The following is a 14668-nucleotide window of genomic DNA, read 5'->3' on the forward strand; positions in this document are numbered from 1 at the left end:
ATTATGATAGCAGTAAAAAACCTAACCTAAAATAGTGTTGCCACTCTGACCAGAGAAACCTTTATAACTATATCCATGTATAATGCTTACAACTTTCCTTTCCTTAGAAGGGATTGCCCTTTATACTATAACCACTAGATAAGAGACAATAAAATCAGAGACAGTTAGAATTCTACCTAAAACTAATTACTAGCCTGCTAGCCTTGGCTATGTCAAGATGGATTTTTATGTATTCTTTATGTAGTCAAGATGGATTTTTATGTTGCCACAATTATAATATGTCTATTCTACTGTAATTTTTCTACATTTTTGTGCAGCTGAAGATTGCTCTACATATTGCATTTAATGTAATGCTTGCATTACTTAAATAAATGGAGTAGCATGAAACGTGCGTACTGCAATCATCTTTAAAATCCGTGTTGCTTATTTTGATATATATATATATATATATATGTGTGTGTGTGTGTGTGTGTGTGTGTGTGTGTGTGTGTGTGTGTGTGTGTGTGTGTGTGTGTGTGTGTGTGTGTGTGTGTATATATATATGTGTGTGTGTGTGTGTGTGTGTGTGTATTCCCACGCGAGGAAGAATATAGGAGAGTTGGTTTATTACAAAATTTCAAAAGTACAGTTCTGAGACTCAGGTACATTTTCAACCCTCAAAACCAACTTCCCTCTGTGTGTGTGTGTGTGTGTGTGTGTGTGTGTGTGTGTGTGTGTGTGTGTGTGTGTGTGTGTGTGTGTGTGTGTAAAAGATTATAACTGCCGTATTTTTCAAATGATTTGATAGCAGAAAATACCTTTCCAGGGTTACGTGGAGAAGGGAGGTAACTCTTTGCGAAGTAGTTTTCAGAATTTGATTGTCTCCCTTACATCCATTGGTCAAAATTTTATCACAATCTCATCTAATATATAAAATATAGAATTGTGTGTATTCGCTTTTCACGCGTATCTCTATCTCTCTATATCTCTCTATCCATCTCTATCTCTATATCTATCTCTCTGTATCTATCTGTCTATATATCTTATCTATCTATATCTATCTTATCTGTCTAAATAGCTAGCTCTCTCCCCCTCTTTCTATATCACATTCACTCTCTATTGATTTCACTTTAAGTTCAATCGCTATTGTTTTCACGGTAAGTTTTCAATCGCTATCTACAAACAACAACGATAAATTTGCAAACGACAACGACAGAAAGAGGTTCACATTTACTGATGAAAGTAATTTCATACATAATTTACTGACAGAAGTAACCTCATAAAGTTCACTTCAATTCGTACACTTCGGTAAATTTGCCTATAAATTACTTATTTACTTTTGCAACGTTTTGTGTTTTTTGTTGTTGACGGAATTACTGATAAAAGTAAGTTCATAATTTACTGACAGAAGTTAATTTCCCTAAAAAATTCGTATTTACTTTTGCAACAGTTTTGTGTTTTTCTGTTGTTAACGGCTTTTTCTGGTTCCTTCGATACTGGCTCTTTGATTCACTAAGTGACAAATTTCGTTTTAACCCGTACAATTCTTTATCTTCCGTAAACATTTCTTATTTGCTTTCTGCCCATCGTATTAAGAAATATAATTTCCATTACCCAGCTATTTTCATTGTTTACTATCTTCTGCAGCCGTGTATTTCCGTATACGTATGTAAGCATGCCTAGAAGGAAAATTTATCTACAATGTCAAGGTCAGCCAAAAGAATGTCTGTTCAGGGAAAGACAGCCGCAGAAAAGGAAGCATACCAAGAAACGAAGAGACTGTGCACTACAAAAACCAGAGCATCTCAAAGGGATGCACAGCTGATAAGGAATAAGATCTCCACTGTAGAACGAAGAGCAGTTGCAACAGCTCAGAGAAGCAACTTCTATGAAGCAGCTTTCAATTATGATCCAGCAGTTCATTATGCAGATGAGACTAGAGTTTCCATTGGTGCAATAACAACTGAGTGCATACATTGTAAAGCAAAGAAGTGGCCTGGAGAGACACCTGCACTATGCTGCAGTGGTGGAAAGGTTAAACTCCCTGCAATCCCCCAACCTCCAGAGCCATTGAAGAAACTGTTGTCATCAACTGATCAAGATTCAAAGCACTTCCAAAACAAAAATACACAATACAACGCTGCACTACAGATGACATCATTTGGAGCCACAAGAGATTTAACTGAGCCAGGATTCATGCAAACTTCCAAGATCCAAAGTCAGATTTATCATCGGATTGGCTATCTACTGCCTCTGTCAAATGTATCACTAAAAGCGGTCTTTCATTGTTTATAATCTGTACCTGTTCTTTGGTTACGAAATAAGCTACACAAAACATGTTTTTGAATTACGTGTATTTACTTTATATACATATATGAGTTGAAAACTTTCTTTTAACATTTCACTTAACATCTCTGTTCCATGCTGGCATGGGTTGGAGAGTCATTAATGTAGAAAGTTGGTATCTCAGCTACTAGCAGTTGATACCTACGTAATCTACACGGCGTTTTTAATTTTCATAATACTCTTTAACCTGGGCAATGCCGGGTATATCTGCTAGTATATATATATAATATGCGAATACTGACAGATATATATATATATATATATATATACCAAACATTCGAACAAAACATTCGAGCGAGGTCGTTGCCAGTGCCACTGGACTGACTCCTGTGCAGGTGGCACGTAAAAAGCACCATTTAAGCGTGGCCGTTGCCAGTACCACCTGACTGGCCCACGTGCCGGTGGCACGTAGAAGCACCCACTGCACCCTCGGAGTGGTTGGTGTTAGGAAGGGCATCCAGCTGTAGAAACTCTGCCAGATCAGATTGGAGCCTGGTGTAGCCATCTGGTTCACCAGACCTCAGTCAAATCGTCCAACCCATGCTAGCATGGAAAGCGGATGTTATATATAGAATTCACACTAAGGTAAAATTATTAATATACATAGCATTAGGTTTGGTTTCTCAAACACTAAGAACTTAGCCCAAATAATTGCAGCTTATAATTTTAAAATACTTAAATCAAAGGGAATTGGGGAGGATAGTCATGAGAACCCTGATAAATAATAATAATAATAATAATAATAATAATAATAATAATAATAATAATAATAATAATAATAATAATCGTACTATGATTACAGTAAGGAGGTTAATCCCAGAAGATTGAAGTTTGAAGGCCCAAATGTGAGATTGAAGAATATAGTTTATCAATGTAAGGTAACGACTCAGACAGATGTTAGCATACACGTGGGTTGTTCTTCGGGACAAATTTGTAAACGAATATTGAATCATTATAATACTTTTAGAGATAGAAGTAAAGTAGTCTTAGTAAATTCATTTGGGAACTGAAGGAACAAAAAAGCAATATTCGTTAGAATGGTCAATTATTGGGAAATCTTTCCCCTATGACAAAGGTAAGAGATATTGCTCGCTGTGTAATCTAGAATTATTTTTTATATTATTCTCTAAGGGTAAGTATTAACTTACCCTTAGAGAATAATACACACACACACACACACACACACACACACACACACACACACACACACACACACACACACACACACACACACACATATATCTATATATAGTAAAAGCTAATTACCAACATATTATGGCTGTCCAGAAAGGGACGGTGTTCCCCTTCATTAGCCCCAAGAAACATCGTTTCTAGCTGGCTATACGACACACTGTGTCCTTATATTTTCGAACAGGGAATATTGTTAAACGTTTTTATTTAACGAACAAATAATATTGTTAAACGTTTTTCTTTTATTTATTGGTAAAATAAGTATTTTTATAGAAATTTATTTGTTATATATTATTAGCTGATATTATAATAAACAATATGTTAATAGTATATCGTTTAAATTTTAGTTTAAACTAAAGCTTCGATAAGAATAGCTTCGATAAGAATAATATCGTTAAGTATTTTTCTTTTATTTATTGTTAAAAGAAGTACTTTTACTTATTGATAAAATAAGTATTTTTATATAAATTTATTTGTTATTTATTGTTAGTTGATATATAGACGTTCATTTTATTACTATTGTTGTTGTATTTTGACCCGAAGATTAGCTATATTTTTGAATAGAATTGATTTTTGATCGATTTATTTTAATCGATTTTATTTTATTTTATTTTCCATTTGAAAATTTGGTTATGAAACACGTGTAGTCATTTTATTATTTTAATAATTATTACTTTGTATTTTATTATAGTTCTTTTTAGTGTATTTACTTATTAAATTTTTCTATATGTGACTGTGGTTGAGTTCAGGAACTGTGGTTCTTTTCTCTAAATTATATATTTATATATTATATACTGTGAAACTTAATCTAATTTTAATTTTTGATAAATTAAATTGTTTTTACCTGTAAATTTGTATTTTTATCCCTATTATTATTATTATTATTATTATTATTATTATTATTATTATTATTATATATATATATATATATAAAAGACAAAATAGAGTGAAAAAACTACAGAAGACTTGTGTTATATGGTTAAAGAATATATTTAAATCGTTATGTTAGAAAAATGTTAGAAAATTTTGTCTATAGTAACATTGCTTTTGGAGAAACAACCGGTTTCATATTTTTTTTTCAAATTTCTCAAATTTCTTTACCGATATTGTCATCTCTTCGCTATGTTGTGAAGTAGGGGAGTTCCAGACAGGGGAAGGTAATCAGAGATTTTTTTCGGTATAAGGGAGATAATCAAAAATGTTGGGAATGATTAGGTTTTATTAATTTAACATGATTTGGTTTAGAAAGAATAGAATGTTAGAAGTGGTTAAGTTTTGCTTTATATTTTTTTCAATGAGGTAAGTTTCCTTATTGAAAAATGCTAGAAACGGTTAAGCTTTGACTTATATTTTTCAATGAAGTAGGTTTCCTTATTTAATCTAACTTGTGTTGGTGTTCCAATGGAAAGATTAAAAATTGTGGTAGCAGTTGCTTTGCACATCTCTCAATTAATAAAACCTAATCATTCCCAACATTTTTGATTATCTCCCTTATACCGAAAAAGCCCTGATTACCTCCTCCTGTCTGGAACTTTCTTACTTTGCATCATAGCGAAGAGATGACACAATATCGGTAAAGAAATTTGAGAAATTTGAAAAGAAAATACGAAACCGGTTATTTCTCTAAAAACAATGTTACTCTACACAAAATTTTATAACATTTTTCTAACATAACGATTCAAATATATTCTTCAACCATATAACACAAGTATTCTGTAGTTTTTTCACTCTATTTTGTCTTTTATACATCCAACCACATGCTTTCACATACCAACTCTCTCACCTATATATGTATATATATATATGTATATATATATATATATATATATATATATATATATATATATATATATATATATATATATATATATATATATATATATATATAAAAGACCTAAGGATTCTCCACGCTAACTGTGCTATCTACATATTCTGATCGAATCGCCCATGTGTTGACATGTACCACCTTACGAAAATGTAGACTTCATTTAATAAAGATCCCCTTAGCCTGAAGAGTAGCCTGCAATATACACCTCGTTTGGATATCTACCACTTCCGATGTTCCGCTCGCTATGAAACATATACAGCCCAGATATCATCTACTCCATTCCTTAATCTTTGTGTATGTTTGTGTGTGTGTGTGTGTGTGTGTGTGTGTGTGTGTGTGTGTGTGTGTGTGTGTGTGTGTGTGTGTGTGTGTAGATAGATAGATAGAGAGATATGGGTTATGTTATATACAAACATTTTATATGTGCATATATATATGTTATATATATGTGTGCTCGCGCGCGTGTGTGCGTGTATGTATGTGAATGCGTGTGTGTGTATGTGTGTATGAGTGTGTGTGTGTGTGTGTATAATCATAATGTTTTGAGTCTAGTTGAGATTTTCTTTCTTTTATTAGACGTTGGGGCGATGAAACATTCAAGTATCTGCTCGACCTTCATGAATCGCCACTTGCATCCAAGCTTGGTATCAACCTTGTCTCCGGTTATTGGCTTAATAGCTCAGAGGTAAAAATACATGTTCTCTTTGATCCATATTTATAGAGAGGTGGTTATTTGAAAACCAGATGTAGTGATGGAATATAGAAGAGAAAATATTCTTTTCCACTCTAGGTACAAGGCCCGAAATTTTTGTGGGGAGGGGTCCAGTCCTTTAGATCGACTCCAGTACGCAACTGGTATTTAATTTATTGACTCCCGAAAAGATGAAAGGCAAAGTCAACCTCGGCGGAATTTGGACTCAGAACGTAAAGACAGACGAAATACTGCTAAGCATTTCGCCCGACGTGCTGATGTTTCTGTCAGCTCACCGCCTTATAGAAGAGAAAATATTATAAAGACAAAGACGGCGATGTTGAGTAAAACTAAATGCCCGACGATACCTAAGCTTTCGAAGAGTCCAGCTGACCAAGATCTAGACAAGTATTGTCTTACAAATGTTATATATTCATTGCTGTAAGTAATGGCAGAACAAGGGTAGCTAGCGAGAATTCCTTTAACTTGTAATGGGAAGTTTAAATATTGAAGCGGAAAATGCTAACTATAGTAGACCAGTTACTTCTCTCTCTCTCTCTCTCTCTCTCTCTCTCTCTCTCTCTCTCTCTCTCTCTCTCTCTCTCTCTCTCAGTCTCTCTCCCTCCCTCTTCCCCTCCCTCTCTCACTCCGTCTTCCTCTCCCTCTCTATCCCTCTTTCACTCATAATTTGAGAGAGAGAGAGTCTCTCTCTCAAATCACGTGTGTCAGAGCTGAGCACCAGACTTGTAAATCAAACAGTGCCTTTTAAGATATTTTCCTGTTACGAATTACTTTAAATACTTTTGTTGTTTCGTCGGCTCCGACGGTTAGGAGACCGGTCGGTACGCCCTCAGATCGTCCTGCATGGTCTGCAGCTGATTTAAGAAAGATATCTGAAATAACGTGAAAGAAAATGGTAATAGCACGAAGAGAATGGAGCGAATGCTGTGATCAGCAGAGCCAACTCGGCACTACACAGCGTAGCCGATCCAGATGATCCACATGATCCACATGATCCAGGTGATCCAGGTGACTTTTGTCGTTGTTACTATTTTAATATTTTTCTACTACAATTCACTTTTAATGTTTTTGTTATTGTCGTTATTCTTATTAGATCAATCCTATCTGGAAAGACACGGTCTTCAATTTACGGGATCTGACTCCAGAAGAAAATAAATTATTTCCAAATTGCACGTAAGTAATAATTACGTCGGTCTTTATTATTATTATTATTATTATTATTATTATTATTATTATTATTATTATTATTATTATTATTATTATTATGAAACTCAGCTTATTTTTGCTGGGTATGATAGAAAGTATCAGCTGTCCACAGCCAGCAGACTAAGGTGACACTTGTTTACTGGTCATGCTTCAAGAACCCTACGAAGGATTCTTGCAGTTCCAAGCAATGTTGAATTTTGTAGATGTTCTACCTTCAAACTTGCACCGATCTTTTTCAGCCATGCTGTTAGTTAAGTGCTGATACTTCCAAGTGCACCAATTACTATTGGTATCACGTCCACTCTCCTCATTTACCACAACCTTCGTATTTCCTACTTCAAATCATCATAGTTGTTTGTATTTTCTTCTTTCATATTGATCTTGTTGTCACTGAGGTATGCTATGTCGATTATCATGCATCGATCTGCATCGATGTAGTTATATGTGCAGACCAGAATATTGTGAAAGCAGGGGTTGAGAAAGTCAGGAAGTACCAAGACCTTGAATTGGAAATGAAAAGAATCTACAGAGCCTCAAAAATGAGTATGGTACCTACTGTGATCGGCGCACTTGTAACCATCTCAAAAGAAGAAATATTCTGGCATCAAAAACTGCAAATACCAAATTTTATGGGAAGTATTCAGTTGGCAGCAGTACTTGGAACAGCTCATGTGTTGAGAAAGGTGTTGAGTCTCTAAGCTGCAGGATGGAGCTGAGACGTGACATATATAAATCAGCTGAATTTTGTAGATGTTCTACCTTCACACTTGCACCGATCTCTTTCAGTCATGTTGGTAGATAAGTGCTGATACTTCCAAGTGCACCAATTAGTATTGATAGCATGTCTACTCTCTTCATTGACCACAACCTTCGTATTACCCACTTTAAATCGTCGTAGTTGTTTATTTTGTTTTCTTTTTTTCACATTGATCCTGTTGTCACCGGGACATGCTAGGTCAATAATCATACATGTTCTTTCTTTTTTATTCACCACAACAATGTCCGGTTTCCTATGTCTGGTCTCGTGATCGCACTAGATTATCACATCCCACAAGATTTTGCAGTTCTAATTTTCGATAACTCCTTCTGGTGTTTGTTCATACCACTGCTTTGCTCTTTGTAGGCCGTGATTTCCACAGAGCTCACCAATGGATCATTCTTGCCACATTGTCATGGCGTCGTTTGTATTCGCGCCTTGCCAATTTCGAGCATTCGCTAACGATGTGCCATACCGTTTCACCCCCCCCCCCCTCACCACACATTCTGCATTTGTCGCATATCGGTAGTGTTGTCAATTCTGTACTTCATATAACTTTCATATAACTGGTCCTTAATGCTGGTTCCTGTGCTGCGCATATGTGTGCTTCTGTCTCTATCTCCAGGTTACTATCCCTCATCCATAGCCACGTTTTTATCGTCATTAATCTCTTGATAAAATCTTTTTTCGTCGGTTCTAAACAATTTGTTTTGCTGGCATTGCTTAATTCGTTGTTCAGACCCAGTTAGCTTTGCTTTCATTGCATGTATGCGCTGCTTCAGTTCTTCAATTACAACATTCAGGCCTTTTGTATCTACACCATACTTCCTAACTTTTTCGAATTTCCATTCATTCTTAAGTTCTCCATTGTTTTCTTTACAAGTATTGGCACTACACTGTTCAAGGAGTTTATATCTTCAGAAATTCTCCTTTTCCACCACGGTTGTTTATTTCCTCTTCTATCCATCGCTGTTCTATTCTCTGTAGTTCTCAATCACATCCTTTCCGCCACAATCCTACTAACAGCCTTGTTAAGATTATTTGTTTGTGTGATGTTTTTTGTTTCAATCTGTCTCAGCACAATATTGACTTTATTCGTCTCTTGATTTAGTCTCCATTGGTTAGCCTTCTTAAAGTCGCAAACAAATTCTGTCCTTTCTGTATTTAATAGATTCTGTCTATTATTAATTGATCTTCATTATTTGAGTAGTCACTAATGTCAATTCTTTCACAATTCACGGCATTCTTTCTAGCATGCCCAACCTCACCCGATATCCTTCTTTTAATAGCTTCTAGCTCCATTTCTGTTAACCATCCATTTTTTCGTATTGCTCTTGCTTGGTCACATAATCTCTGTTCAGTAATTTCGAACAATTCCATTGCCTTCCATTCACTGTGCATTCGTTTTCTGTACTCACTGACAGGCATGCCATTCGCATCCACTGGGGTGCTCCGGTAGTAACACTCCATAACCATCATGCTTACTTGTTTACTCCACCTATGTCTTGTAGCATGGCTAGCAGTTGCTGGATCACGACCGGGCCCACCCTGCTGCACAGTGAGGCACCTGCCGGGTACAGCACCTTCACCATTGGTTCCAGTCCCGTTCGCACCGTTATCATTTATTTTGCTTGGCATTTTCACACACAAATGAGGTGTATTTTTAGGTTACTACCAACCAGTATTTTTATCGAGACACCATCTCTATGAAGGTAGTCCACCAAGGCAGCAGGGTCTTTGCTCCCCTGGTTTGGGACTCAGAGTGTTTCTTCTCTTAGGCTGCTTGCCACCCAAGGTTAACGAGTACGGCCTACACGAATCACTGGTTATTTGAAGGCGCTAGGTACTCGTCTTTTCTCACACTTCTCCTGGTGGTTTGGCGGAGGAGGCAACCAAGACTGCAGAGCTCTTACCACCCATAATTTGAGCCTGTTCTCTTCGCATTTCTGTGTGTTGGGGGCCATGATCCTCATTCTCATTAGGAGATATTTAAATGTCAGTTGGTCCCGTATCTTCATCCAAATATTGCTCCGGAGTTACGTCCCGATTCGCGGTTCATTCGCCTTCATCCCAAACATGGAACCTGTGGACACTGACAGGTTGTCACCTCTGTGACTAAGGAGTCCTCTCTACCCCAGTTTTTAAATCAGAGTGTTCTTTCTCCTAGGCAGACTGCCATTATCATCATAATTATTCCTTCGTAACACCAGAGTCTTTAGTCATCTATCAAGTCACAACAAGGACCTCAGACAGATAATACTTTCCTTAAGATGTGTGCTGTGCCCTTTAAGGCTGCTTTTTGCAAGACATCAATCTTGCATGGGATTTCCAGTTGCCTTAAGAAGTCTTGAGGTTTCAATGGGATCTGCATTTACACCCATATCTTTCACGGCATATTGCAACAGGTCTTCATCACTATTTATAAAATACAATGGTCTATACTAATTACTCCTCTGCCACCATTCTTTCTTTTCATATACAGTCTGTTTACATTTGCTTTAGGGTGTAGCGTCCCATGCAGCAGCATCAAATTTCTCGTCCTTTTATCCAGTGTTGATATTTCCTCTTTAGTCCATTTCAGGATGGACGCACTATATCTAACCACCGCAACTACCCAGATATTCATTGCGGTAATCAAATTTTTGGCATTCAGGCTGGATTTCAACACCATCTTCACCCTTTTTTGATACGCCTCGCTGACTTTGACTTTCATTTCTCTGTGTAAAATGTCATCCAGCTACATATCTATATCCACTACCGTCGGATTCACCCATGGTCTCTCTTGATGGTAACCACAATCCTCTGCAGGCTGCGTTCTTCCCTTTTCATATCAAGTACTGAGCATTTGGTGATCCCAAATTCCATACCGATATCCCTACCACACTTCTAGACTGTTTTGGTTAAGGAATCTATGTTTTTCAGATTTCCCAAACAATTTCAGGTCATCTATAAAAAGAAAATGCTTCAATGATGGGCCTTTCTTCCCACATCGGTAACTCACCTTACCTTTCCTAAGTGTCATTGTTATGGGTATTAGTGCAATTACAAAAAGTAACGGAGAAAACGAGTCCCCTTGGAAGATTCCCCTTTTAATATTAACTTCTCCAAGGAATATATTTCTTGAGTACAATTTGGTTTCCCACTCTTTCATGCTAAGCATCAGAAAATTTGTGATGTTGTCAGCAACACCAAACATTTGAAGGCATTCAACAATCTAAAAATGAGGCATCATATCATATGCCTTCTTAAAGTCTATCCAAGACATGTTTGTATGATGTTTTTTACAATGCCTCAAAACTATTTTATCGATGACCAGGTGATCCTTGGTACCTTGAAAACTCTTCCTACATCCTTTTTGTTCCCTTGGTAGTATTTCTTCCTGTGCCAGGAAAGAGTATGTCTTTGCTGCACATATTCCAGTGAGTATCTTCCAGATTATGTTTAGGCATGCTATGGGATGGTAGTTTCCCACAATATTCTCCTTTCTATCTTTCATTACAAGTGTTGTCCTCCCAGTCATCATCCATGCGGGGACTGTATTTTTCTGGACACACTCATTCAATTGGGCTGCTAGCGTTTCATGCACCGCGTGGCATCTCTTCAGCCAGAAGCCATGAATCCCATCTAATCCGGACACTTTACCCGCTTGTTCTTTCACCTCACCCGTGCTTATGATAATATTCCTTTGTTTCTTCCCTCCTTGTAATTCTATCTTGATAGTTCCTATACACATTGCATCCCTTTTATGCACCACATTGTTTCCCCATAATCCGCACCACAATTCTTTAGCTTGATTTGCATCAGGAGCAACATTTTCCCCATTGTCTCCTTCTAACGTTCGGAAGAATTGCTTCGGGTTATATTTTAACAATCTGTTCTCCTCGAACTGCTTATTTCTGTTCACAAATCTTCTCATCCTCTGGCTTTTTGCCATGATCCTCTATTTAAACTGCTCTGTTGCTGCATCAAACCCGTTCTTTCGTATTTTATATTTCTTCTCTAAATTTTCTCAGTCGGTCTTTATCCCATTTTCCCAGTTTCCTTTTAATCATTGCTCAATTTTTCCTAGATCTTGCCTTGCCCGCATAATGTCCCTTTCAATGCGTCGTTTCCACCATGGTTCTTTTGCTCCACCATTTTTTGTTCTCTTAAGTTGTAATGTCTCCTCAACAAGTAGTACAATAGCCCGGAGAAGATACCTTGTTTGTTTTATGTCCTCCGTCTGGATGTATGGTATGACTGTTTTTATCTTTTGTGTTACTTTATTTATCATACTCCTATCTACCCTTTTCATATTCATGGGGATTTTTTCTTCTGAAGCATTCATCAAGTCGGTGAGCCGTCTTTAAATTTTAAGCAATTCATTGTCTAGTTGGTTCATTTCTCCTGCATGTCCACCAACCACAGTATCAGGGTTCACGGTATAACGCTCCTGTTCCTCATCCTTAACAGCCCCATCACCATTCCCCTGTTCCTCCTGTCTTCTCTCTACTTTCAACACCTACCTCTCTGTTTTCAACTCCGACCATCCTTTGTAGCCCATCTGTTGTGTGTATATGAAAATATATTATTATTATTATTATTATTATTATTATTATTATTATTATTATTATTATTATTCATAAGTTTTATTTTTATAGCGTGCTTTCACTTCACTACCGAGCGCGGCTCTTTGTGCTTTGGGTATGTGCTGTGGTTTGCTGTGATGCTCTTATGGTTACTGTATTGAAAGTGTTTTGCGTAGGATGTGTGCAGTGCCCAGTAGTGCAATTTTCTGTATGTTATATATATTTGTAAGTCCTGGTGTTTTTGTTATGCATTTGTCTGAATATTTTTTATCATACCTAAGGCGCCTACTATGATAGGAATTGTTTCTATTTTTAGATTCCACATTCGAGTTACCTCTATTTCCAGGTCTTTGTATTTTGAAAGTTTCTCCATTTCTTTTGGGGAAACGTTGTCATCTGCTGGTATTGATACATCAATTAGAAAGCATTTTTTTTCCTTCATGATATCTGGCTTATTGACCTTAATTTCTCTATCTGTGTATATTGGCATATCCCAGAGTATGGTTGCTTTCTCGTTTTCTGTGACCTTTTCTGGCGTGTGTTTATACCATCTTTTTTCTGTTGTTATTCCATAGTGTTGGGATAGCTTCCAGTGTATGTAGGTCCCAGCTCTGTCGTGTCTGTGAATATATTCCTTCTTAGCCAGGACTGGGCAGTCAGAGATAATATGATTTATTGTTTTTTGTCCATCGCCACATATTATTATTAGTATTATTATTATTATTATTATTAATATTATTATTATTATTATTATTATTATTATTATTATTTTCATACACACACAACAGAAAAAATTCCTAACATCGGGCTACAACAAGTAACCTTAGATGCCCAAAACTCTCCTATGTATCCTAGCTGTCCCTAATAACACTGTTTTCTGGAGAGGTACTAAACCGGGTTTTATGCCTATTTCCTCTCTCCATTTGTTCAGATCTTTAGAGATAATTCTCAATGCACCAATAACTACTGGGATACATTTTACCTGCACTTTCCATTGCATCTGTAAGGTCCTGGTACTTTGCTATTTTTTTCTATATTTTTCTATATTGATTTTTTCATCATTTGGGACTGTAAAGTCAATTATCTGGCACTTTCTATTCTCTTTATCTACTACCACTAAATTAGGCGTTCTAGCTTCTATTACTTTGTCAGTCTGAATATTAAAGTCCCACAACATCATGTATTCCTTACTTTCTAGTCCTTTACTAGGTTCATCTTCATACCATTTATCAGTATGTTCAAACCCTAGCTTTCGACATAGCTCCCATTGGATTACTCTCCCTAGGTTGTCATGTCTCTTCTTTTATTCGTTCTGTGCCAGCATGCTACATTCACTTACTATATGAGTAACGCTTTCCCCTTTTTGATTTGTATAACCTGCATTGGGAATCTACTTGGTTTTTGTCTACCTTGACTTTTATCAAGTTAGTCCTTAATGCTTGATCTTGTGCAGCTACTAACAAACTTTCCTGCAACTATCTTTGAGAATCTACCATGCAACACCTTCTCCTGTCAGTCAGATAATTTCTGCTCTTTTTTCTGGTTTTTAACTTCGTTTGGGTTTTTGGTTTTCCTGTGTCTTGCTGTGACACTAGCAACCTTCGGTATACTTTCCTCACTATTACCTACATGTGAGGTCTATATCTACTCTAGCTAACTCCGCGCAGTCTTCTACTGATATTAATCCTTTTCCACCTTCCTCTCTAAGTAAGTATAATCTTGCTATCCCTGCCCTTGGGTGGAGTCTTCCATTCATATTGAAATCCTTCCATGTTCTTGTCTAGTTTTTCTAATTCAGTTTTTGTCCAATCTACAAAAGTTTTTGTCCAATCTACAAAAGTTTTTGTCCAATCTACAAAAGCTGCTGAGTATCTAAGTAATGATACTCCCAAAGTATTTACAGCCTTCACTAGATTCGGACCAGTTAGCTTTGACTTCATTAGCTTCCTCACACTTCTGATGTACTCCTTCTCAATTTTCGTTTTCATTTCTATAGTTAGTACTCTGTCAAATTCTAATACTCCTTGATACTTATAACTCTCTCCTCCTTTCGATGATTTTAATGTCTGGCCATCTGGTAA

The 14668-nt window shown here is 36.6% G+C and overlaps 1 protein-coding gene across 4 annotated transcripts in view; it reads left to right on the top strand.

The window, feature by feature from the left end:
* The window catches only part of LOC106875505 (D-amino-acid oxidase), a 154274-nt gene that overhangs the window by 32639 nt on the left and 106967 nt on the right, over nucleotides 1-14668 (top strand). For all 4 annotated transcript variants that reach the window (XM_089358633.1, XM_089358632.1, XM_089358635.1 and 1 more), the window contains exons 3-4: nucleotides 5921-6029; nucleotides 7150-7229. In XM_089358633.1, the coding sequence (XP_089214759.1) occupies nucleotides 5921-6029; nucleotides 7150-7229 (189 nt within the window). The remainder of the gene's footprint in view (nucleotides 1-5920; nucleotides 6030-7149; nucleotides 7230-14668) is intronic.

Source organism: Octopus bimaculoides, chromosome 10 (genome assembly GCF_046866305.1).
Source record: "Octopus bimaculoides isolate indiv1 chromosome 10, ASM4686630v1, whole genome shotgun sequence".
NCBI classification, from domain to species: Eukaryota; Metazoa; Mollusca; class Cephalopoda; order Octopoda; family Octopodidae; genus Octopus; species Octopus bimaculoides.